This window comes from Dermochelys coriacea, chromosome 1 (assembly GCF_009764565.3).
Source record: "Dermochelys coriacea isolate rDerCor1 chromosome 1, rDerCor1.pri.v4, whole genome shotgun sequence".
In the NCBI taxonomy this organism is placed as follows: Eukaryota; Metazoa; Chordata; order Testudines; family Dermochelyidae; genus Dermochelys; species Dermochelys coriacea.
Genome location: NC_050068.2, coordinates 99,007,772 through 99,032,041, shown reverse-complemented (window position 1 = coordinate 99,032,041; position 24,270 = coordinate 99,007,772). Strand labels below are relative to the sequence as shown.

General features: G+C 40.4%; 1 protein-coding gene across 23 annotated transcripts in view; it reads left to right on the top strand.

Moving 5' to 3' along the window:
• DOCK9 (dedicator of cytokinesis 9) overlaps window positions 1-24,270 on the top strand; it is a 336,811-nt gene that overhangs the window by 294,838 nt on the left and 17,703 nt on the right. For 13 of the 23 annotated variants that reach the window (XM_043504710.1, XM_038385827.2, XM_043504713.1 and 10 more), the window contains 6 exons: window positions 14,133-14,255; window positions 16,974-17,087; window positions 17,343-17,348; window positions 17,797-17,832; window positions 18,658-18,804; window positions 21,514-21,724. In XM_043504710.1, the coding sequence (XP_043360645.1) occupies window positions 14,133-14,255; window positions 16,974-17,087; window positions 17,343-17,348; window positions 17,797-17,832; window positions 18,658-18,804; window positions 21,514-21,724 (637 nt within the window). The remainder of the gene's footprint in view (window positions 1-14,132; window positions 14,256-16,973; window positions 17,088-17,342; window positions 17,349-17,796; window positions 17,833-18,657; window positions 18,805-21,513; window positions 21,725-24,270) is intronic. The other 10 variants (XM_038385871.2, XM_038385787.2, XM_043504711.1 and 7 more) reach the window with 2 other exon arrangements.

The following is a 24,270-nucleotide window of genomic DNA, read 5'->3' as shown; positions in this document are numbered from 1 at the left end:
CTTTTATATAAGGACAAGGTACAATTATGAAAAATCATAATTCTCCACGGGTATTCCTTCCATGCAGTGGAGTGTGAATTGCTCACAGTGACTAACATGATATTCTTCTGATTCTCCAGGGAGATTTGGTGGTACATTTCATTTTCCCTGCACCGCACATTGACTATGTATATTGTGACACAGTTCCGAGGCTGTATTGATGGGTCCCACGCTTCCGGGCGGATTCAGTGGCCTCAGAAACTCACTAAGCCCCAATGTGATCTTCTTTTCACAGTGTAGCGGCAAGAGTCACAGCCTATTGAGTTACTTCCATCACAGGCCAGAGATGGGAAGGGGAAATATCCCACAGTCTTTGTCGCTCCATAGCACTCAGTAGGCACAGTTCGGCCTCCTGACTGGACCGAGGCCTGCTTTCCCTCTCAAGGGGATCTCTGTAGAGCATGGGCGGGGGGAACCCAGGCCCACCCTCTATTCTGGGTTCCAGCCCAGGAACCCTAATGGTAGCAGCTGTTGGTTGATTTCCCTTTACCACTGAAGCTGCTTTGATTCCCTGGGCCACTTCCCCATGGTCCCCTTTTCCTAGCTTCACCCTTACCTCAGGATACATCAATGCTTCCTCTCTACCAGCTCCTTTCACCTGCGCTCTCTCGAGGGAACAGGAAAGGAGAGCTTTTAAGCAGTATGAGTGAGACCTTGATTGGTTCCAGCTGTCTCCATTAGCCTAATGGCCTTAACTGACCCTTTGCCAGTTAATTGGGGTCAGGTGCTGGCATTAGCCTAACAACCTTAACTGGTTAATTGCCGAAAGGTGTCTTGATTGGCCTGGAGTAGCCTTTGGCTATCCAGGGAACAGGGACCTGCTCCTTCTGAGGCTGATACACCTGCCTTCTACTACTCTCTTAGATCCTTCTGGTCTGAGTCTGTCACTCTCTCTCTCCTCTGTCTGTCTGTCTCTCTCTCTCTCTCTCTCTCTCTCTCTCTCTCAACATATATATTATATTCTCTGAGTGATGTCCCTGGGGGTGCTCCACTTCAGGAGTCGGAGCATACCCGCAGCGTCAAGCAGAGAATTTCGGCATCAGTTTCCATCTGGATTGCATATGCACAGTGGCTGTCTTGTGGTGCCATTGGTGCCTCATCTAGAGCGCCCGTGCCCCAACCTCAACCGTGCTCAGCCAAAATTGGAGCTCCATAGCGGTGTCCTGTCAGCCAGGGACAGATCTAGAAAACATAGTTAGAAATAGTTTGTTTCAGTATATAGTTAGTATTAGTCTTAGTTAGTTTACAAAAAAAAAAATTATTTAAAACCGCACTCAACAATGCCTGGTTCCCCAGGTTTTAAAAGATGTGGCTTGTGCTGAAACACTATGTCCATCTCAGACAGACATTCCCTCTGCATCCGCTGCCTTGGTGAGTAGCATATTCCGCAAAAGTGCACTCACTGTAGCAACTTGAAGACCAGAACCAGATGGGATCAAGACCTACGCCTGAAGTTCATACTTATGGAGAAATCTCTCTGCCTGGCCTCAGACCCCGGACAACAGACCCCTTCTACAGGGCGATCCCCAGGTACCTCAACCTCAGCTAAAGACAAGGCTCATTCCTCGAAAAGAGCTACAACCTCACCACAGAGAGAGCCAGCAAAAAAGAAACTGTTTCCTACTCCAAGGGTATGTACCTTCAAGGCACCGGGACCTCTGTCGAGTCCTATAGTAAAGACAAGGAGTCTAGAAGCATGTCTAAACCTACCACCTTCTCTGCTTACCAACAACACTAGTGAAAGAAACGGCACCAAAGCTGTCACAGGTGGCTATGCAACCACCACCCGTGCTGACAGCTTCATCAGCACCAGCAGAGAGGGCAAAGATGGCACCAACCAAGTCAAGTTACAAAGCCTCGGTACCACCCAGGACCATCAAAAACACTGGCACTGTTAGCAATGGCACGAAACCACCAGCACCACACTATTTACTAAACCATAGAGACATCCTGGTGTCCTCCATACCAGTCTCTCCACTCTTTGGCACTGATGGCTCCCTGGAGCATACAGCACCTGAACAATCAGCCTTACCCAATGCCCCACCATTCTCTAGCAACAAGGACGATGAGCACAAAGAGGGTATCTTCTCCTCACACCACTCTTCACCAATTGAAACCAGACCACCTTTGGGACCTGTGAGATCAATGGCCCAATATGGACAAGATATGCAGCCCTAGTATGGACAGCCATGGATATACCCCCCATGCCCTTCCCTATGCAATGGTCACACCGGGACTCGGGCAGCCTACAGGGCACCTTATAACCAACCTCCTATCCCACATAGAAGTAGGATAAGATAACCACCACCATTCTCCATACCAGATGCTTCTGAAGTCCAACATGAAATGGGACAAGAGGGAGGAGGGCACAGAGCAGGACACGACATCACCAGCACATAATTCCTCATCGTCACCAGATGAAGCCAAAATGCCGCCACCTCCCACAACTGATGATGATTTTAAGCAGTTCCAAGAACTGTTTAAACAGGTGGCACAGAGCTAAGAGATCCCATTCGAGGAAGTATCTGTGCTTCTTCCAGTGCTTGCTCATGACGATTCTACATAGGTGTGTGAGTGCACCATGTGTGTCAGAAGGTTTTTCCCCTGGTGGTATCCGTCCGGTCAGCTATGGAACCCCCTGGAGCCAACGCACCTTTATGGTGTGTATATGTTCTTCTGACCTGCCGCCTCTTCAGTTCCTTCTTACTGCCAGTGATGGTCGTTGTACCTGAGTGTGTCTCTTGCTTCTTGACAGGTTTCAGAGTAGCAGTCGTGTTAGTCTGTATTCGCAAAAAGAAAAGGAGTACTTGTGGCACCTTAGAGACTAACAAATTTATTAGAGCATAAGCTTTCGTGAGCTACAGCTCACTTCATCGGATGCATTTCCCTTAGTATCTGTTTTGTCAGCCTGTAAATAGTTAGTGTTTGTTACAGTAGTTGGTAGTTAGAGTTGGGGGTTCCCCCCACCCCAATTCCTTCCCCTCTTGGGGTTCGCGGCCATGCCTCGATCCCAAGGCTTTAAACCATGTGGAACCTTCCACAAGCCCATGCCAAGGGGCAAACCCCATGACTCCTACCTAAAGTGTCTGGGGGAGGCACATCAAACAGATGGCTGCAAGATCTGCCAAGGGTTCTGCCTGAGAACAAAAAAGGAAAGGGACTTCAGGCTCAAGCAGCTCCTCATGGAGGCAGCACTCTGGCCCCAGGCCAGCAGGACTTGGCACGACACCTTTGTGCGGAGCACTCCAGTCTCCGTTAGAGAAGCTACAGCACTAAGGAAGGACAATATGCATAGAGACCCTCAGCACTGCAACTCCCCCGTGCCAAAACCCATGGCATTAACATGGTACCACTCGCATTCACTGGTGCCACATAAGCGGCACAAGAAGAATGATAGCACTCGCCCACGGTGAGAGCAGCCGGGACCGACAGCGCTAGCGGTGTGGGTCCCATGCAGGGGCACTCAGCACCTCTCTTGCAGGAAACGGCACCATTGACTGTGGGCCCGCAGAGTGGTCTTTCGAATTCAGAACAGTTGGACTCTCATGTTCCCTGTGTGTGTATATAAATCTCCCCACTGTATTTTCCTCCTAATGCATCCAATGAAGTGAGCTGTAGCTCAGGAAAGCTTATGCTCAAATTTGTTACTCTAAGGTGCCACAAGTACTCGTTTTCTTTTTTGCGAATACAGACTAACACGGCTGCTACTCTGAAACCTGTTGTTATGCAAGGCACTGAATTTAGCCGTAGGGAGTGGAAATCTATCAACTTCATGAAAAAACTCGTACAGATACAGACAGACATCATCTTCCTCTCCAAATGCAAACAGATGGACATCATACCAAAAGGACTGAAGGTAAAAAATCCATTACAATCTACATACCACACAGACTATGCTGACAGCTTGTGCCACACACTCTCAAAGAAACTGGGGAACCACCTGATCAACATCCTCTACAGCAAACAGGGAAAGATGAAGAATGAGCTCTCAAAACTGGATACTCTCATAAAGAACCAACCTTCCACACAAACTTCCTCGTGGCTGGACTTCACAAAAAATAGACTAGCCATCTACAACACACACTTTGCTTTTCTACAAAAGAAAAAGGACGCTAAACTCTGGAAACTACTACATGCCACAACAGTGGTTCCCTTAACCCACCCAGCAGTATTGTTAATCTGTCCAACTATACTCTTAGGACAGATTCTTCTGCTGGGCTATCTGGGCTGTCTCTCCTTTTGCCCCTTCACCCCCACAAACATGATACAGTTCTGTGGTGACCTAGAATCCTATTTTCGACATCTCCGACTCAAGGAATATTTCCAACACATCTGTAACCAACGTATTAACCCACAGGGACCTTCCTACCAACACTACAAAAAGGAGGATTCTGGGTGGACTCCTCCTGAAGGTCGAAATAACAGATTGGACTTATACATAGAGTGCTTCCGCCGATGTGCACGGGCTGAAATTGTGGAAAAACAGCATCACTTGCCCCATAACCTCAGCCATGCAGAACACAGTGCCATCCACAGCCTCAGAAACAAATCTGACATCATAATCAAAAAGGCTGACAAAGGAGGTGCTGTCGTCATCATGAATAGGTCGGAATATGAACAAGAGGCTACTAGGCAGCTCTCCAACACCACTTTCTACAAGCCATTACCCTCTGATCCCACTGAGGGTTACCAAAAGAAACTATAGCATTTGCTCAAGAAACTCCCTGAAAAAGCACAAGAACAAATCCGCATAGACACACCCCTGGAACCCCGCCCTGGGGTATTCTATCTGCTACCCAATATCCATAAACTTGGAAATCCTGGATGCCTCATCTTCTCAGGCATTGGCACCCTGACAGCAGGATTGTCTGTCTATGTAGACTCCCTCCTCAGGCCCTACGTTACCAGCACTCCCAGCTAACTTCGAGACACCACTAACTTCCTGAGGAAACTACAATCCATTGGTGATCTTCCTAAAAACACCATCCTAGCCACTATGGATGTAGAAGCCCTCTACACCAACATTCCACACGCAGATGGACTACAAGCCATCAGGAATAGTATCCCCGATAATGTCACGGCTAACCTGGTGGCTGAACTTTGTGACTTTGTCCTCACCCATAACGATTTCACATTTGGGGACAATGTATACCTTCAAATCAGCGACACTGCGATGGGTACCCGCATGGCCCCACAGTATGCCAACATTTTTATGGCTCACTTAGAACAACGCTTCCTCAGCTCTCGTCCCCTAATGCCCCTACTCTACTTGCACTACATTGATGACATCTTCATCATTTGGACCCATGGAAAAGAAGCCTTTGAGGAATTCCACCATGATTTCAACAATTTCCATCCCACCATCAACCTCAGCCTGGACCAGTCCACACAAGAAAGCCACTTCCTGGACACTACGGTGCTAATAAGCGATGGTCACATAAACACCACCCTATATCAGAAACCTACTGACCGCTATTCCTACCTACATGCCTCTAGCTTTCATCCAGATCACACCACATGATCCATTGTCTACCGTCAAGCTCTACCATATAACTGCATTTGCTCCAGCCTCTCAGACAGAGACAAACACCTACAAGATCTCTATCAAGCATTCTTACAACTACAATACTCACCTGCTGAAGTGAAGAAACAGATTGACAGAGCCAGAAGAGTACCCAGAAGTCACCTACTACAGGACAGGCCCAACAAAGAAAAGAACAGAACGCCACTAGCCATCACCTTCAGCCCCCAACTAAAACCTCTCCAACGCGTCATCAAGGATCTACAACCTATCCTGAAGGAAGACCCATCACTCTCACAGATCTTGGGAGACAGGCCAGTCCTTGCTTACAGACAGCCCCCCAACCTGAAGCAAATAGTCACCAGCAACTACACACAACACAACAGAACCATTAACCCAGGAACCTATCCTTGCAACAAAGCCCGTTGCCAACTCTGTCCACATATCTATTCAGGGGACACCATCATAGGGCCTAATCACATCAGCCACACTATCAGGGGCTCGTTCACCTGCGCATCTACCAATGTGATATATGCCATCGTGTGCCAGCAATGCCCTTCTGCCATGTACATTGGTCAAACCGGACAGTCTTTACATAAAAGAATAAATGGACACAAATCAGACGTCAAGAATTATAACATTCAAAAACCAGTCGGAGAACACTTCAGTCTCTCTGGTCATACGATTACAGACCTGAGAGTGGCTATCCTTCAACAAAAAAACTTCAAAAACAGACTCCAACGAGAGACTACTGAATTGGAATTAATTTGTAAACTGGAAACAATTGACTTGAATAGATACTGGGAGTGGATGGGTCATTACATAAAGTAAAATTATTTCCCCATGTTATTTCTCCCCCACCCCACCCCCCACTGTTCCTCAGACGTTTTTGTTAACTGCTGGAAATGACCCACCTTGATTATCACCACAAAAGGTTTTCCTCCTTTCCCCCCCTCCCCTTCCTGCTGGTAATAGCTCATCTTAAGTGATCACTCTCCTTACAGTGTGTATGATAAAACCCATTGTTTCATGTTCTGTGTGTGTGTGTGTATAAATCTCCCCACTGTATTTTCCACCGAATGCATCCGATGAAGTGAGCTGTAGGTCACAAAAGCTTATGCTCAAATAAATTTGTTAGTCGCTAAGGTGCCACAAGTACTCCTTTTCTTTTTTGCGAATACAGACTAACACAGCTGCTACTCTGAATCCTGCTAGAGAGTGTCAGGTGGAGGAGTTGGCGCTCCTTTCCACCCCTGCTACATTTGAGGCGACCAGGGACCTGATTGCCATGATGGCACCGCAGTCCCCCGCTAGGCGGAATAGATCTCCGGCACCTCAAGGCACGGCACCATCCAGAGGCAAGCCTGTGATGATAAAGCACCACTCACCATTCCAGCGGCACTGTTTCCTTGCACCATCCCACACGGCACCGCCATGGTCTCTGCACTTGGAGTCTCGGTCGTTGGACTCACCAGGGAGGATTTCAGAGCATGCGTATCTCTAAATGCAAGAACTTTACTGCACAATTTACAATAATGAGATTGTATTATATAAGCCCCTTTGTCATTCCTTACAAAGATAAATGTATGTTTCTCATCCCAGGAAATTATCCTGCCTTCCCTCTGTCTGCATTCTAAGCATAAGGTGCAAACATTTTAGCACAACCAGGAATATCCATTTAAGACAAACATTTCTATAAGAAATTCAAAATGTTTTCATTTCACCTCTGGAGATACCAGGTCAATCTAAATATTCTCTGGATGGATATCGGTACAGTGCTGCCTCAGGGGAAACAAATGTTAATTCTCTAGCCAACATTCCATTCCAGAGCACATAGCAGATCTCCAGCTGCATCTTGGGCAGAGAGAACTTCTCTTCAGGGAAAAAAAACTACAAAGCAGCAAGGTACATATTGCTGTTTATCTTTGTAAAGCGTAAGTTAGATTTTTCATTCTTTTGCACAAGCATCTGTAACAATCTTGGGGTTCATTAAATAACAAACCAGTGAATGAGAAAGGAATAAAACTTTAATAAAACAAATTGGAGAGCATCTCTGGTGAACTGCTGCACAGTGTTCCCAACCCCCGCCTCCAGGGAAAATCTCCAAATTCCTATGCTCATAATATTGTCCCTTTTGAGTGAGCATCTCTAAATTATAATCTTCTACTAACATATCTGTACAGCATCTACACAAGATGTATTATTAGAGAGGGGGATTTTCTCTCTTCTTGCCTTTTCTCCCCTCTTTAAGAATCTGAACACTAACTTCTTAGTCTCAATGGACAAGTGAAGGTGTTATCAAAATAGAATGGAAAAATTTGATGTCTTTTGAAAATTTCCTTTCTGTGATTAAACATCTCTGCTAGTCCTTCCCAAAATGAAAAAAAAAAGAGTACATTTGTTTTGATCTTAGTGCATATTGGAAACCTTATGTAGACAGGGAGGAATTGAAGGTATAGTTGAAGATATAAAGAAGGAAGGTTTATGCTGAAATTAATCTAAAGAAGTTTATTATAATCATTTTGGAAGTACTCATTCAGATGAGCACAAATGAGTTTGGTACAGCAGACTGCTTTCTAAGCAACATTTTCAGCTGCCTCTGGATCCACTGTAGACAGAGTCAACACAGATGTGAAGAACTAGTGGAGATCTTCACAGAAAGAAAATGAGCATGTACCAAAATTTTCCATTCTGTGAAACAATAAGGTTCTGAGAAGAAAATAATGCAGTTAAATGAAAGCACTGAGGGGTTAGTATTATCAAAAGGAATTGGTTGTTTTTAACCAGCTCCTTTTGGTGTTACTTATCCCGACCAAATTCACAGTCCATATTGATCAATTTCACAGCCAGAGGATTTTTAAATTGGTCAGTTTCACCTTTTCTGATGTTTACATCTGAAATTTAATGGTTTTGTAACCGTGGGGGTCTCTTTTCTGGCAGCAGGGACTCATGGCTAGGCACACCTAGCAGCAGGGAGAGTTCGGACCCACGTCAATAAGCCTTCTCCAGCTGCAGGAACCTTCAGGGCTGCTGCCCATCTCTGTAGCTTCTTGCGGAAGGAGGAGGCACTCAGAGGTGGGTCTGATCTCCCATCCCCACCCCCTAGAGCTGCCATGCAAGGGAAGGACAAATCCTGTTCCTTCCGAGCCCAGCAGCAAGGGGGAGATCAGAGTTCACAGGGAAGGGCTTATTTCACAGTCTGTGACACGTTTTTCACAGCTGTGAAATTGGTAGGGTCACACTTGTAATTAGTCAAGTAAATTGTTTTGAGGAGCAGTTGGTGGCGAGTTCTATAGCCTCCCACTGGAAGTCATCAGTAATGCCTTCAGGTTCCCTGTTGGACAGCAGATCCACCCATATGTTCAAGGTTAACGTACTGTTTACGAGAAGAAAAATTACAGGTTAAGACCAGAGTTTCTTTTCCTAGAGTGACTTTGTGGTGGCATGTTTAAAAAAATCAGTGCTCTTATACTGTAAGCAGTTTCTGATAGTTATATTTTTCACAGGTAAACATAACATACTGTATAGTAGCGATGCTTGTTTAGTTTTGAGCATCTGACAAGCAATAGAAATCCAACAAATACTGTAAAAATGAAGTTAGAATTTGAGGATAACAGTAAATTCTATGGTTTAGTGATTTTAATGTATGTATTAATATGAACTCTAATACTTTCTGTTATCTCAGAAGCACAAACAAGAAGCATGGAAACAAGCAACATTGAGAGATAACTGAACTTATGGCATAAGGCTATTCTTTATCAGTCATATGTGAATGTGGTTTCACCTGTTTCATCTCTCGGACATAAATAAATAAACCTTTAACAAGGGCTATAGTTCACAAGATTATCACAAAATGATAGAACTGAGGGGGTTATAAAGTACCTAATTGTACATGTAAAGGAGAGATGGGGAGGAGCATCTTAACATACTTAATTGAGGAAAAATTAGACCAGTCTAGCATAAATGTAGCAGTAGTCAAGTGATAAGCTTTTACAAATATCTTGAACAGTGTAAGCTACAATTTAATTTTAAGGAGGGGAAATAATCAAATTTTTCTGTTACTCTGGAGCATCCAAAAACACGGTCCCCTTCCCCATCACCAAAAGCACAGCTAGATCACAAGTAATAAACTCATCAATAATAATGAATGTCTGTTATTCCATCATGTGAATTTTCTTATGTACCACTTCTTTTTGTCAGTCTTTTAAGCTTCTAAGATCTTCGGGGCAGGAACCACCTTTATCTCTGTCTTGTATAGTGCTAAGCATAGTATCAATTGTAAATAATGTTAATACTCTTTAATACTACTAGCCTGCTGACGAACAAGTTAATCTCCTTTTACTTGGATGACTAGCTACTGAAGACCCAATGTAAGCAAGTTATAGTGTGGTCCTTAGAATCCATTTTTTTTTCCCTTCAGGTCACCCTCTTTTCTATTAAGAAGATAGAAATGTCTTGGTTATACTTCATACAGGCACTATTGAATTCAGTCCAGTAAGGCAATTGACTTCCTTATGACAGTCAATTCAGGGATGTTCTACTTGAGCAGCTGCATGTATGCCACAGTGCAGCTTTTGGCACAAGAAGTTTCTGGTCCATGACTGGGACTCCTAGGTGCACCAATAATATAAATAATAACAGCTCAACTGTTTTAGGATGATACTATGCAGAATAAACAGCTGGAGATATGGTAACAATGCTACTGTAATTGAGCTGCATACAGTGTAATTTTGTAATGTATTTGCTCTTTAACAAAACAAATTTATTATCAATTAAAATGGACAAAGGTATTTGTGAATATAGTATATTCATACCTAGCAATTAGCTGTAACTGATATTACATTATAGCTGCAAATGTGCATTTAGAATCTCTGATTTAACCACGTGAAAAACCTTACAAAAATTACCCAAATGTATAATTTTTCTTAAGCACTGAACTCTTTCGAGTTCCTAGAATTAAAGTAGTTAAATAGTAATATACAAGTTCATAGTGTCAAGTCATATAAAAATAAGTGGAAGATAAAAAAGTGTGATTACCATTGTACAGTGTACTTTAAGCCACATTATAAGAGGAATAAACACTGCAGCCCCACCATGCTGTCCACAAAAAATGCAGCACTTGAACTTCATGAATATGGCATTACATATCTCAGTACATGGTAGAAGAAAGAATACACTGCATCAAGGCAACACAGTTAAAATGCTAAAGTTGTAAATCAGCTCTTGCACAATCACGTATCCTGATGTCTACAGATAGAAAATTAAAGATTATGGTCTTGATCGTGCCCCTGTTAAATGCCTTTGGCAATTCTGTATTCTTCCTCCAACAAGGCAGAGCACAGAAGGCACAGCTAACGAGAAGAAGAGAGCAAAGATGATTTTATGCCCTACAGTAACCTGTGTCAGGTCCAACAATGCATTCTATACAATTTCTTTTAAAAAAAAAAATATATAGCCTAATTTGGAAAAACAAATACATCGGAACTGGGTGAGGAGAGGTGAATACATTCATCATTTTAAAATTTCATGTCTCCCTTTTTAATTTTTATAGGCCACTAGTCTCGTAGTCTACAGATGACCAATGGAATGGAAAAGCAAAACAGGATGAGAGATTTCAGAGTAGCAGCCGTGTTAGTCTGTATTCGCAAAAAGAAAAGGAGTACTTGTGGCACCTTAGAGACTAACAAATTTATTAGAGCATAAGCTTTCGTGAGCTACAGCTCACTAGAGAGGAATATGTAATCAAAAAAGTTACTAGTTTCATAATATGGTATCTCTTTAATGTATTGAAATGCATGCAAACTATAGACACAGTACTTCTGAACATTAAATGGTGACCCAAACAAAGCAAATGAAAGAAAAATTTTAAAAAATTGCCAAATCTTACCGCAACTATTGAAACTGCTTAGAATGAAAAATAGTTCATGTAAATACCACTTACTGAAATAAAATACATTGGCCATAATTTTGTGCTAACAAATAAAGCTTGTATACAAGGCTAATATTATGTTAACATTTTACTTATGTTACAATTTTGTATAGTTGGTTAAATCTGCTGGTGTCTGTAATTCTGTTAATTCATATGAAACAAATGTAATTTCTAATATGGCCACATATTAAAATATTTTACTTATTCCTCAATCCTGAAATAAACTTGGTTCATTATCGTAATATTTAAACTGATTTTTTTTCTTATTTCTCTTTGGAATTCTAATACAGTCATTGTAAATTTATGGGAACAATTTCCCTTTTCTCATTCTAAAAGTCCTGTATTAACTTTTATACCAGAGTCACAAATCACTACAGCCTATATTTTTCACACAATACATTTCCTTAATCTAGCCTCAGAGTCCATTTCCTACAAACTCTTTATCATTCTAGCTTTTCTCCAGTAGTACTCCAGTTGATAGAATTCGTCTGGTACAGTAACTCCTCACTTAGTCGTCTTAGTCAACGTTGTTTCGTTGTTACGTTGCTGATCAATTAGGGAACATGCTCGTTTAAAGTTGTGCAGTGCTCCACTCTTACGTTGTTTGGCTGCCTGCTTTCTCCACAACTTTTGGCAGCCTTCCTATGTGCCCCCCCATCCTCCCCACAGCGCCTCCAGCCCGCCGGCAGACCCCGCGGATCATCTCCTTCCCCCGCCTCCTGCCCGTGGCAATCAGCTGGCTTGTGGAGTTTTGGAGGGAGGAGGGAAGAGCAAGGACTTGGCGCACAGGCTCCCCCTGACTCCTGAACGCAGCAAGCCAGCTGATTGCCCCAGGCAGGAAGGAGTGGGGAGGAGTGAGGACTCAGGGTGCCTCCCTCCCGCCCGGGCAATCAGCTGGTTTGCTGCATTCAGGAAGCAGGGGAGGGAGCAGGGAGTAGCGAGGATGCAGCATGCGAAGTAAAGGGGGAGGAGGTGCAGGGGGGAGAAGAGGTGGGTCAAGGATGCAGGCTTGGGGCAAGGGGGGGAATGGGTGGGCTGAGGGCTGAGCCCCCACCCGCCCCGGTGTTTGCAGAGTAGGGGAAGCTGCCACTGCTGTGCAACGTACTTCTCCTAGACTACAGCACCTTCAGCCTCCTTGCCTGCCTCATTGTCCTCCAGTGCCAGTGGGCTGTGCCTGTGTGGGGTAAGGCAAGGGCACCTCCTCTGTTTCAAGCGTATACCTGTATTAAATTGCTTGTTTAAAATTATTTAAAACTTACACTTGTATTAAATTGCTTGTTTTAAATGGTTTAAAATGTATATAATGCCTTTTGTCTGGCAAAAAAAAAAAATTTCCCTGGAACCTAACCCCCCTTATTTACATTAATTCTTATGGGGAAATTGGATTCGCTTTGCATTGTTTCAGTTAGTCGCATTTTTCAACATAACTACAATGTTAAGTGAGGAGTTACTGTAGTTCAAGTTTCCTTATGATTTTTAATGTAATAACATACCATTAAAAAAATAGGGAAAATGAACACTCTAAGACAAGTAATCCATAGTGGGTTTTTGGACTGAAATATCTATTCTATGTTGTGCTGGACTATTAAGAGTTATAGTGGTACATAGAACCGAAAAACTTACGTTGTACAAAATGGTTCCATAATTAAGTGCATAAAGACAGCTTTCAGAGTAGCAGCCGTGTTAGTCTGTATTCGCAAAAAGAAAAGGATTACTTGTGGCACCTTAGAGACTAACAAATTTATTAGAGCATAAGCTTCCGATGAAGTGAGCTGTAGCTCACGAAAGCTTATGCTCTAATAAATTTGTTAGTCTCTAAGGTGCCACAAGTACTCCTTTTCTAAGTGCATAAACTATTTGCCTTAACTAATCTTCTTGGAACAAGAAAGATAAAGTTTAAAAAAAAAAAAAAAAAAAAAAGAGAGAGAGGGAGAAAGCCAGGAAGTAGAAGCCAGCAGAAGCTCTCTGCTTCCTCATATTTCTCAGTTTCTTAAACTTTCCTTCTCTTGTCATTTACCTTTTCATCTCAGACATGGTATATCAAATTCAAGTTCACAGAATGTGCATTAATAAGTACACATTTCTGAATACCTATTAGTGTAATGCGGGTAATTATACTGAAAATGTAATTAATTGGGTAGTTCTTGTAGAAACTAAATATAAAATTTAAGTGTTGTATCCAGTTGGCTTTTTATTAGTAATGTTTTTCAGAAACCGAACAAAAAAAAGCACCTCAGAAACAGAAAGTTTGTTTTATAATATGGCTTCTGAAAGTGATTATAAAACTTACTTGCTTGAATGCATATAAACATTCCCAGAACAAAGGCCTTATAAGGTAAGCATGTTCCTTTGTTAGGTGTACTCATGTTGAGTTGTCTTTGAAGTTCATGATATTCTCAAAAACAATATGTTATATAAAGTAAATACAAAGTGTGTATGTTTGCATCCAAAACTGTATTTGTGTTTTTGTTACTGTGTTGGATTTTTCCAAACCAATACTCTGCCTTAAAACACAATGCCTTTACATATTTTTGTTCTGGGAATCTGTTTTTCAACAAACTGCCATTTTCCTTGTGTTTTCTTTTAATGTAGACACAACAAAACAGTGCAAAACAACTAAATTTTACTTTTTTGTAACTTTAGGATGTGCTAATGGAATTGTTAGAGCAATGTGCAGATGGACTCTGGAAGGCTGAACGATATGAACTGATTGCTGACATCTACAAACTTATAATTCCCATTTATGAAAAACGGAGGGATTTTGAGGTATTTGATAGGCTTCTGTTTTAAAATTTGTCTGTGAAAACAGTCTAGCCCTTTGAATCTATAACAGTATAATGTATCAAATATCTCTGAACAATACAGTATCAGAACAATTTTATCTGAAATATTTGTTCAAATTTAAAGTGGCATGTTTAATTTAAAATCAAAAAAGTTTGGTATTTCACAAAAACACAAAGGCACTGCTTCATGTACACCTTGAAGAACTAAACGGTTTTGTATTTTCCTTTCATCATTGGAATTTATACTGTGCATCCAATTAAAAATTAGTACGCAAAAACAGATAGCTTTTCATAAAACAATCTTATATGCAGGTGATGCATAATCCTGCATATAATAATAATAAAGTTAATGTAATGAAGTTATTTTCAGAATTTTTTTTATCCATCTGAAAACCAGTGGCAAATACAATTCCAACTCCAAAGAAGTTCTGAGCATCTTTAACTACCATTTAAGTGAATTGGAGTTGCAGGTGCTTAATGCCTCTTAGGATTTAGTATTGTTACTTTCAGGATTGTTTTTCATAAACTTTATTCAGTAGTCATTTGATATTACATTACTGTAATATTAAATAGTTTTGAAAATGCAATATGGATAATACTGAGGGATGTACTGTATTCACTTGATGCATGATCATTGGCTAGTCAGTTTGGGCCTGATCATGGCCACAGTTACACACTAACACAGAGATGTAGGGGGGAGTTATGTGCCTGAACAGTCTCCCTCATTCCTTCCCTACCTTCTCCTGTCAGCAGGTGGATAGGGGAATAGGTGGTGAATTTAAAAAAAAAAAAAGACTCCAGTGACATTCCTGCCAATTGTGGGCCAGTAAGCCTAACTTCAGTACGAGGCAAATTGATTGAATCTATAGTAAAGCATAAAATTGCCAGACACATAGAGAAACGTGATACGCTGAGGGAGAGTCAACATGGTGTCAATAAACATGTGGACAAGGAATATTGTGTACTTGAACTTGAACTTTCAGAAAGCCTTTGACAAGGTCCCACACCAAAAACTCTTAAGCAAATTAAACAGTCATTGAATAAGAGGGAAGGTCATCTCATGGATCAGAATCTGGTTAAAAGATAGGAAACAGTGTAGGAATAAATGGTGGTGTTCATAATGGAGAGAGGGTAAATAATAGAGTCCCCTAAGGATCTGTATTGGAACCGATGCTGTTCAACATATTCATAAACGATTTGGAGCTGTGTGCAATGCAGGTTGTCCCATCTCAAAAAAGATATATCAGAATTGGAAAAGGTTCAGAGAAAGGCAACAAAAACTATCAGGAGTACAGAACAGCTTCCATCTGAGGAGAGATTAAAAACGCTTGTTCATTTTAGAAAAGAGATTACTAAGGGAGCATATGATAGAGGTCTATAAAATCATGAATGGTGTGGAGAAAGTTAATAGGGAAATTGTATTTACCCTTTCACATAACACATGAATCAGGGTTACCCAATGAAATTAATAGACAACAAGTTTTAAAATTAAAATAAGGATGTACTTCTTTACACAATGCACAGTCAACCTGTGAAACTCTTGCCAGGGGATGTTGTGAAGATCAAAAGTATAACTGGGTTTGAAAAAAAATTAGGTAACTTCATGGACGATAGGTCAATCAATGACTATTAGCGAAAATGGTCATGGACACAACCCCATGCTCTGGGGGTATATCTACACTGCAGTGAAAAACCTGTGACTGATCCATGCTACCTGACTCAGGCTAAGGGTTGTGGGGCCCTGACTGTAGGTCCCTGGGAAATGGGAGGATCCCAGAGCCCAGACATGTACACCAAAATTAAACAGCCACTTAGCCTGAGTCCACTAATATTTGCTAGTCATGGGGTTTTAATGCAGTGTAGACATACCCTGGGTGTCCCTAAGCTTCTGACTGCCAGAAGCTGGGACTGAATGACGGAGATAATTTCCCTGTTCTTTTCATTCCCTTTGAAGCATCTGGCACTGTCCACTGTTGGAGGACAGGATACGGGGCTAGATGGATCATTGGTCTGAACCAGTATGGCCATTTTTATATTAAACATTGGCTATGTCATCCCGCAATGTGCCAGCCAAAACAACTGAGCCAGCATATGGAGGTTAGTAATCTGCTACTACAATGGTAGCAGTTGATTCTCTCTCTCTCCTCTGCACAAGAGGGGAGCAGGAAAGGATTCCTTCTCTGCATTGTCCTTTAGTGAGGACTAGAAGGAACATAACGGTCTAGCCCTTAGGGCATGGCTACACTGGAAACTTCAAAGCGCTGTTGCGCAAGCGTTCCCGCAGCAGCACTTCGAAGTGCGAGTGTGGTTGAGGACAAGCGCTGGGAGAGAGCTCTCCCAGCGCTCCTGGTAATCCACTTCCATGAGGGGATTAGCTTCTAGCACTCGGAGCCTGTTTACACTAGCGCTTTAAAGCTCTCTGACTTGCTGTGCTCAGAGGGGGTGATTTTTCACACCCCTGAGCCAGCAAGTTAGAGCATTATAAAATGTAAGTGTAACCAAGCCCTTAGTGTTTTAACTCTGCTGCTATAGGTTCTAAGTGGTGGTAGTGTTGTTTGTTGTTAATACATTTTCTCTTAGAAGGTTGATGTTAGTGACTAAAAGAGCTTTTTCTCCTTAAACGGTGCTTTTTTATGTTTAAAATAAATAGAAAGTGTTACTTCTAAGTGCTGCCATTCCAGAATTCTGTGGTGTTTTTTAGAGACTAGCTCATCTATATGACACACTTCATCGGGCATATAGCAAAGTAACAGAAGTTATGCATACAGGCAAGAGACTACTTGGCACTTATTTCAGAGTAGCATTCTTTGGACAGGTAAGCATTATTTAATATCACTTTTTCAACTATAAAATACAGTCAAAAACTATTAAAGATTTTGCAACATATCCTGATTTACAGTCTTCCTTTGATTTCTATATTGATACTGCAAAATAAAAAGCATGATAGATTTGTTCTGGTAGTAATGATTGTCTGGTTTAATACATTTGTCATATCCCGTGTAATTCCTCCTTATCTTCCACAGTAAACTTTCTGCTTTTTCTTTTTCTTTCTTTTTGTTACTATCTTAAGGCAGCGGTAAGTTCTCCATAATAATAATTCTTAGCAATTTTTTGAGCACCATCTTCGGTGCTGCAGTGTGGTTTGCAAGTTTGCTTTTCAGATCTGTATGCATTCTAGCAGTTGTAATTCCAAAAATAACATTCAGTGCCATTTACAGAAACAAATCACCTATTTCCGATATATCAGCACTGCATGCTTCAAAAAATAAAATCAAAAGTTCTGGCTGACTGTGTGCATTTGACAGCTTCACGTCCTGTAATATAGCTACACTGTCTTTGTATAAATAAAATATGCCACAGTAACCAAATATTGTGTACATTTTTGTGTGTGTGTAACCCAATTTTTAGTTAACTGACTTCATTTGGATAGCTGACAGGCTGTTTAGGGAATGGATGAGATTGTAAACTACTTTGAGCAATATAACCTTCAATTTATTCTGTTGTTGTCTTTTATAACTTTATAGCAATACCAGTTTACAGACAGTGAAAGAGATGTGGAGGTAATTACAGTAGCTGCTTACAAAGCAAGCAATGCAGTAAAAATTACTGCATTTCAGCTTAGTTTGATGTGGGTATTTCTGTCAGTGTAGCCTGTGTTTATACATGGTATGTTCTGTTTCTTTCACTTTTTGTCCGTTCCATCTTATGACAGAAATATTTATTTTCTGATTTAAAACATTAACTCAAACTTGGCTTTTTGCTTTAAAGCAGTCACCTGTTTCACCTTCCATGCACTTCTATATTTGATTCAACCAAGATTTAAAAACAGATGGTTTATCTAGTGCAAACACACAAATATTTATGTTCAATATAATGTAAAGATTTTTAAATGAGAGAGTTGGTGTGGTTTTATTTCATTGTACTGTACAATCTAGTATGTAAAACCCCTGTAAAACTGTTTTTCAATCTTTTTTTGTAAATTCTTACTGAATTCAATGGAGAGTCAAATAATCCCTTTTGGCAAGGAAATGGATCTTTTGGCAAGTGAAACAGGGATGAAAACAATTCATTTTGGAAGAATATGAAAAATTAGTTTTGATCCCAAAACGTTTAATGTTAGCACATGAAATAATTACAACAATCCTTTCATAAGTTTGTAATTTTGTGTGCTTCCATTATCTGTACACTCATTCTATAGTAGATAATTCACTTTTTTTCTCATAGGGGACCTTTTTAACTTGGATTTATTTTGATAGATATTTTTACTTTTGCTTGAACCGTGCATTGAACGTTTAAGTTTGCCTTGAAAAGCATAAACCACTCTGTATGTTGTAACAATTGGCTGTTGTTCTTTAAGGATTCTAATTATTGGTTGTTTCTTACAGGGATTCTTTGAGGATGAAGATGGAAAGGAGTATATTTATAAAGAGCCTAAACTCACACCTCTTTCAGAGATTTCCCAGAGACTACATAAGCTCTACTCTGACAAATTTGGATCAGAAAACGTCAGAATAATCCAGGATTCTGGCAGAGTAAGACAACATTTATTTGTAAAGCAGGATATGTTATTTAAAACTAAAACAAGTTTATCCCAAAATCTCATAATTTCATTTCATGAATCTCTAGAAAATCAAGAGTCTGAGTTTGAATCGTCACTATCCTATCCTCATTATGTATGTACACATGCTGCATATCTGAATAAAGTGTTGGCTGTAGAGGGTAAGGGGCATGATGGCTCTCATAAAGTATGCCTTAATTTTGAATTTCCTGGCTTTTGTGTCACATAGCAATGTAAGGCTTTTCTGTTAAGACAAATTTGAGTAACTTTTAAATCTGCCTTCTTATCTTTAGGTCATTTGACTACTTGCTGCCCACCCAGTGTACCATAGATCCTTCTTCTTCCTGTGCATGCTCAATTATCCTGACAGAGGGTTTTTCCCACTTCTGCAGCTTGGGGTAGAGTCCAAATTGATAACGTTGCAGTGAGAGATACAGACCATCCTTTTGAGAAACCCTTTCACAGGTTCTCGACACTATGTGGCACAGATGGGTTTTCAGGTTCTCAGACACAGATTGGGCAATAGTAGTACCTAGATAGAAGTCTGTGTCCAAAGTCTAGTGTACATTAGAGCTAAAACTCCCTTTGGTAAGCCTAGCTGAGTATTTTGGGGGATAAAAATAGATAATTTGCCCACAAATCTCTCTCATATGATTGGCCTCTCAAATTAGCCCTTTGCCTGCTTTGTCACTCAGTAGGACATATTCTCTCTTGTGGTTGAGGGTTCCCAAGATGGTGCACACAGCACAGAAGATCAGGCAGAACAGAGCTACAACAACCCTCCAATTGAAAAGGATACCTCGTGATAAGAGGCCATTCTAGGTCACAACTCATTCCCCTCAACATCTAGTCCAGAACTCTTGACTTGCAGCTAATTTTCACCCACCACCAAACTCCAGAGCCAGTTCCCTTCTAAATCACCACTTCTTGCCTCTCCTGTTTCTCTGTCTGTCTGATAAGAAGGTCACAAGATTCATTCAACGCTTGTCAGCCTAACAAGGCAGCGGTGAGGGAGAAGCTGCCCCCACTCACACTGGAACCTTACTGGGAATAAAAACTCAGGCTAGGACCAAACTTCACAGATCTATGCTGTACCCTCAGTTCTTTGCAACTGTTTCAATGTGCTTAGATATAAATGCTTTAAACCTAATGAGGATTTCTCTTACAACTAGTTAAAATTGGTGTGTTTGAGAAAAATAGGCTGTACTCTATCCTATTCATAACTATGGACTGTTCTCAGGTTTTGCCTCCATCATTCAGTCTGTCAGAGTTTTCAGGGAAGTGTCTGTCTTCCTGTCTTTGTCTCATACTCAGTAAGCAAACAGTTACCCATAAGTTCCAGGGAAGGGGTCTTAAAACACTGCAGACTTTTCTTCAAAAAAGAATCCAACCGTGTGTCTGAGTGGGGTAGAGCACTGGACTGGGACCTTAGGAAACTTGAGTTCTAGTCCCAATTCTCCTATTGGCCTATTAGGTGACCTCGTCTCCACTTTTCTGTGCCTCATTTTCCATATCTAAAATTGAAATATAGCACTTGACAAAAGAGGAAAGTACTGTTGAGTTGTGTAGATTAAAAGCACTGTATAAGAGTTAGGTACTATATTATCTTTAATATTATCTTCCTACACATGCCTCTTCTTTTCAGGAAAAAGAGCCACAATACTATACAAAAATTGACTGTCAGAAGTATCTGGGGTTTATGGTCCCTATCGTCATAGTATTGGAGTGCCTCACAAACATGAATGAGTTTATCATAACAATTACCCTGTGAGGTATGGAAGTATAATTATTGCCACTTTATAGATGGCAAGTTGAGGCACAAATAGATAAAATTATATATTCGGAGTCATACAGGCAGAGGCAATAGTTTAAACTCATGTCTCCAAGTCCCAACCCAGTGCCTTAATTACAAAGTGAAATCCTGACCCCATTAAAGTGTAAAAAAACAAACAAACAAAAATCTCCCATTGTTTTCAATTTCAGGATTTCACCCAATGACTTTGTTTGAATGTTTGTAGCGTTAATACTTTTAGTGGTTTACTGAGTTGATTTGTCATGTTCTGGTGACATGTCTGGGGTGTTTCGTTTTAAGTTTAATTTTTCTATGTGATCTTTTGACTTGTTTTTTTGCTTTTGATAATATTTTTCTCTGAGATGGTATGCTATAAAGAATACTTTTAACTAGTAATAATATAACAATAATAATTTTTGACTTCCAGGTTATCCTTGTACCAGCTGTAGAGAGACAGGGCACCAGTATTTGTTTCCTCACTTTTGAGTGCTCAATTGTGCAAAAAGAACGAGGAGTAGTTGTGGCACCTTAGAGACTAACAAATTGTGCAAACTTAATCTTCTGTTAATGTAGCATCTTAATGGGATTTAATATAATTTGCTATGTTGACATTGCTCTGGGTATGTGTCTTTTATCTGCAGTCCTGTACTCTAAAAATGTAGAAAATTGTGTCACTAGACAAATATACTAATGTTATACTATAGCTGCCTATAACTTTTAAGTTAATAAAGGAGGGTACTTCAGTTTTGAAATCAGTGGAGCTGAGGGGTTTCACATCTGAATTTACTTGCAGAACCAGAGTCAAATTTACTTTCTAAAACCGATGCAATTTCACATTAAAAAATCAACTTTAAATAGTTGCAATTTAAATATTTTTCTATGTTTTTAAAGGTGAATCCCAAGGATTTGGACTCAAAATATGCATATATACAAGTTACACATGTAGTCCCATATTTTGAAGAAAAGGAATTGCAAGAGAGAAAAACAGAGTTTGAAAGAACTCACAATATTCGTCGGTTTATGTTTGAAATGCCTTTTACTCAATCTGGTAAAAGACAAGGAGGAGTGGAAGAACAGTGTAAACGACGAACTATTTTAACAGGTATTGTATGATGGATTTCTCTTTTTAAAGAGGACTACTTTTTTGTATTATGTCTTCATATTTAGCTCTTGGTGTTTGGAATTCTGAATAACCTCTTGTGTTTTGTCAGGAGAATCCCAATTCGTTTCAAGGATTTTATGCAAGACTGTTGATGGTAGCTATGAAAGCAAAATAAACCCAAAGATTAGGTGGAGGCCAAACTTATCTTTTTTCAAACAATACACACACTTCATGATAGTATTTTTAAATGCAACAAGGAAGTCCTCTTAACGTTTCTGTAAGAGAGTATTGATTCTATCTATGGCAGTACCTTTTGTCATTTGTTCCCTTTGCACTCCGATAACTGCTGATTAGAGAATGTGGAGGAAGATGACATAAAAATAGGATCACACATAGCCTTTACTTTCAAATTAATATTTTTGTTTTGGATAAAGGGATTCCTTGATCTTTTTTTTTTGTGCACCCTTAGTTATAATGCAATAAATAATAAGAATATGGAACTAGGGCTAAGAGTTATCTCCATATCAGTTAGGCCTGTGATCTTGGATAAGACACCTCAATGGAAAAGTGCTCTAAGAATCCATGATTGTGATTCAGCAGATGTCAATCTTCCTTTTTGGATTGGTACTTAATTAGTGCTTCAAGATATTGTCAAAGATATCTGTTACTGGAAGAGCTGATGATCTGGCTGTGGTTTAGGATTGAGTTCAGTTGGTTTGTTCTGTCATGAACTTCCAGTATGATCTTGGGTGAGTCATTCATTAGTTTGTCTTAACTTTTCCATTGTATTCTTTAAAATGAACACAATAAACTTCTGTCTCTTATGGGTGTAGATGTAAGTGCCTTAATTCACTAGTGCCTACAAAATACTTTGTGTTCTTTATATGGAAGGTACTATAGAAGTGGGAAGTATTAAGTATTATCTTTTGGATAAAATGTAAACCTGACCATTTATAGTAATTAAACTTCTTGCTAGGCTTTGATCTAAAGTAGGAGCATTAACCCAAATGTCCTTGTTGTATTACAATTGGGGTATTTTCAGTCCACTTGCCTAAAAATCCTATGTTGTTTTTTAAGTATTTTTCATTTCCCATCCAAAAATATTGCTTAGGGTTAGACTTGCTACTTGAGCAGTGTGGAGATTTTTCCAATGGAACATTTTTCCCTTGGAAAATTTCAGTTCTCTGAAATCAAGACATTCTACAGGAACATATCAATTTCTTTGAAACTTTTGACAGAAACCAGGTAGGTTTCATCAGAAACTTGCCTGGTCTCCTACCTGCCTCCTTGGCAGCCTGGGTTTCCAGATCTTCAGCTGCCCACACTTCCAGAACTTGAAGCTCCATTGGCCACCAGGGAGCATATTTCATTTTGGATTAACAAATTATTGTTGGCTTGCAGTTCCATGAAAAAATTCAAGTTTTTGGATTTTCATCCTGACTCAGGATTTAAAAAAAAAAATCCCAAAATTTCAATTTTTTTTACGTTCTTTTCCCAGCCAGTTCTAGTAACTACACTTGTGTAGCTTGAGAACTGATTCTCCTTCTAGGGTTGCCTGTGTGCTTGCACAACCTCCACTATTGGCATTCCAGTGGGTCTGCTTGAACCCTCTTACTGCCGCATCTTAAGCTGGAAGATATAAAGGGGAATTCTTTCCCAATTGTTGTTTTGTTCTAGTTAACTCCCATAGGAGCAGCAAGTAAGAATCTACCAGTATCCTGGATGCTTTCATCTGTCAGTACCTTTACTCTACCCTATTATGGTTTTTTTGCTTTTAGCTTTTTAGTTAGATTGTTTTAGTTCTGCAGCATTGTGACCCTACTGGTGTTTGATCACATTTACATAATCCTTCATTCTCCGTTTCTATGATGATTATACACCATGGTTAGCTCACAGGATTTGGGTCTTAATTCTTTTTTTCGAGTCTCCATCTCCAGTTGGTACCATGGGTGATCCCAATAAAAACACCATCTTTAAGCTTTGCAAATCAAAAGATGCTATACTAACTGTTACTGATGACTATTATGTTGCCTCGATGAGGGTCACAGTGCGGATTAAATGCACAGGCCATCGCTATCACCTTGAATTCAAAGGGAGTAGGAAGGCTGCCTCAAACTCCAGCTGTTAGAAGAGGTGGTTAATGCCATTTGTCAGACCTTGAGAAGCATGGAAAGGCCACAATCAAAGGGCTCCTTAGCATCCCTCTCATGGTTAAGGCCAGTGCTGAGTCCACAGGGTCTACATCAAGGGGCTCCTCGTAAGCTCTGACATTTGGTAGACCAAAAACGGTGTTGAAGCTAAGAATACCAGGAAGGCTGACTCAAAGACCTTTGACCTGGAAAACTTACACTGACTCTTTGAAGGTGACGTCCAAAGCATTTTTTTTAATTGAATTTGTGCTTTTTTTTCCTACTCAGCTTTTATCTTAGTAAAGCCAGAAATCACATATCTGGTCTTCCCTGTTTAACTTGAGGACTACTTTGAGACTTGTCTATAGTGGAAAATTTATTGTGTTATACCACATTAACTAACACAGTGGTAAACAC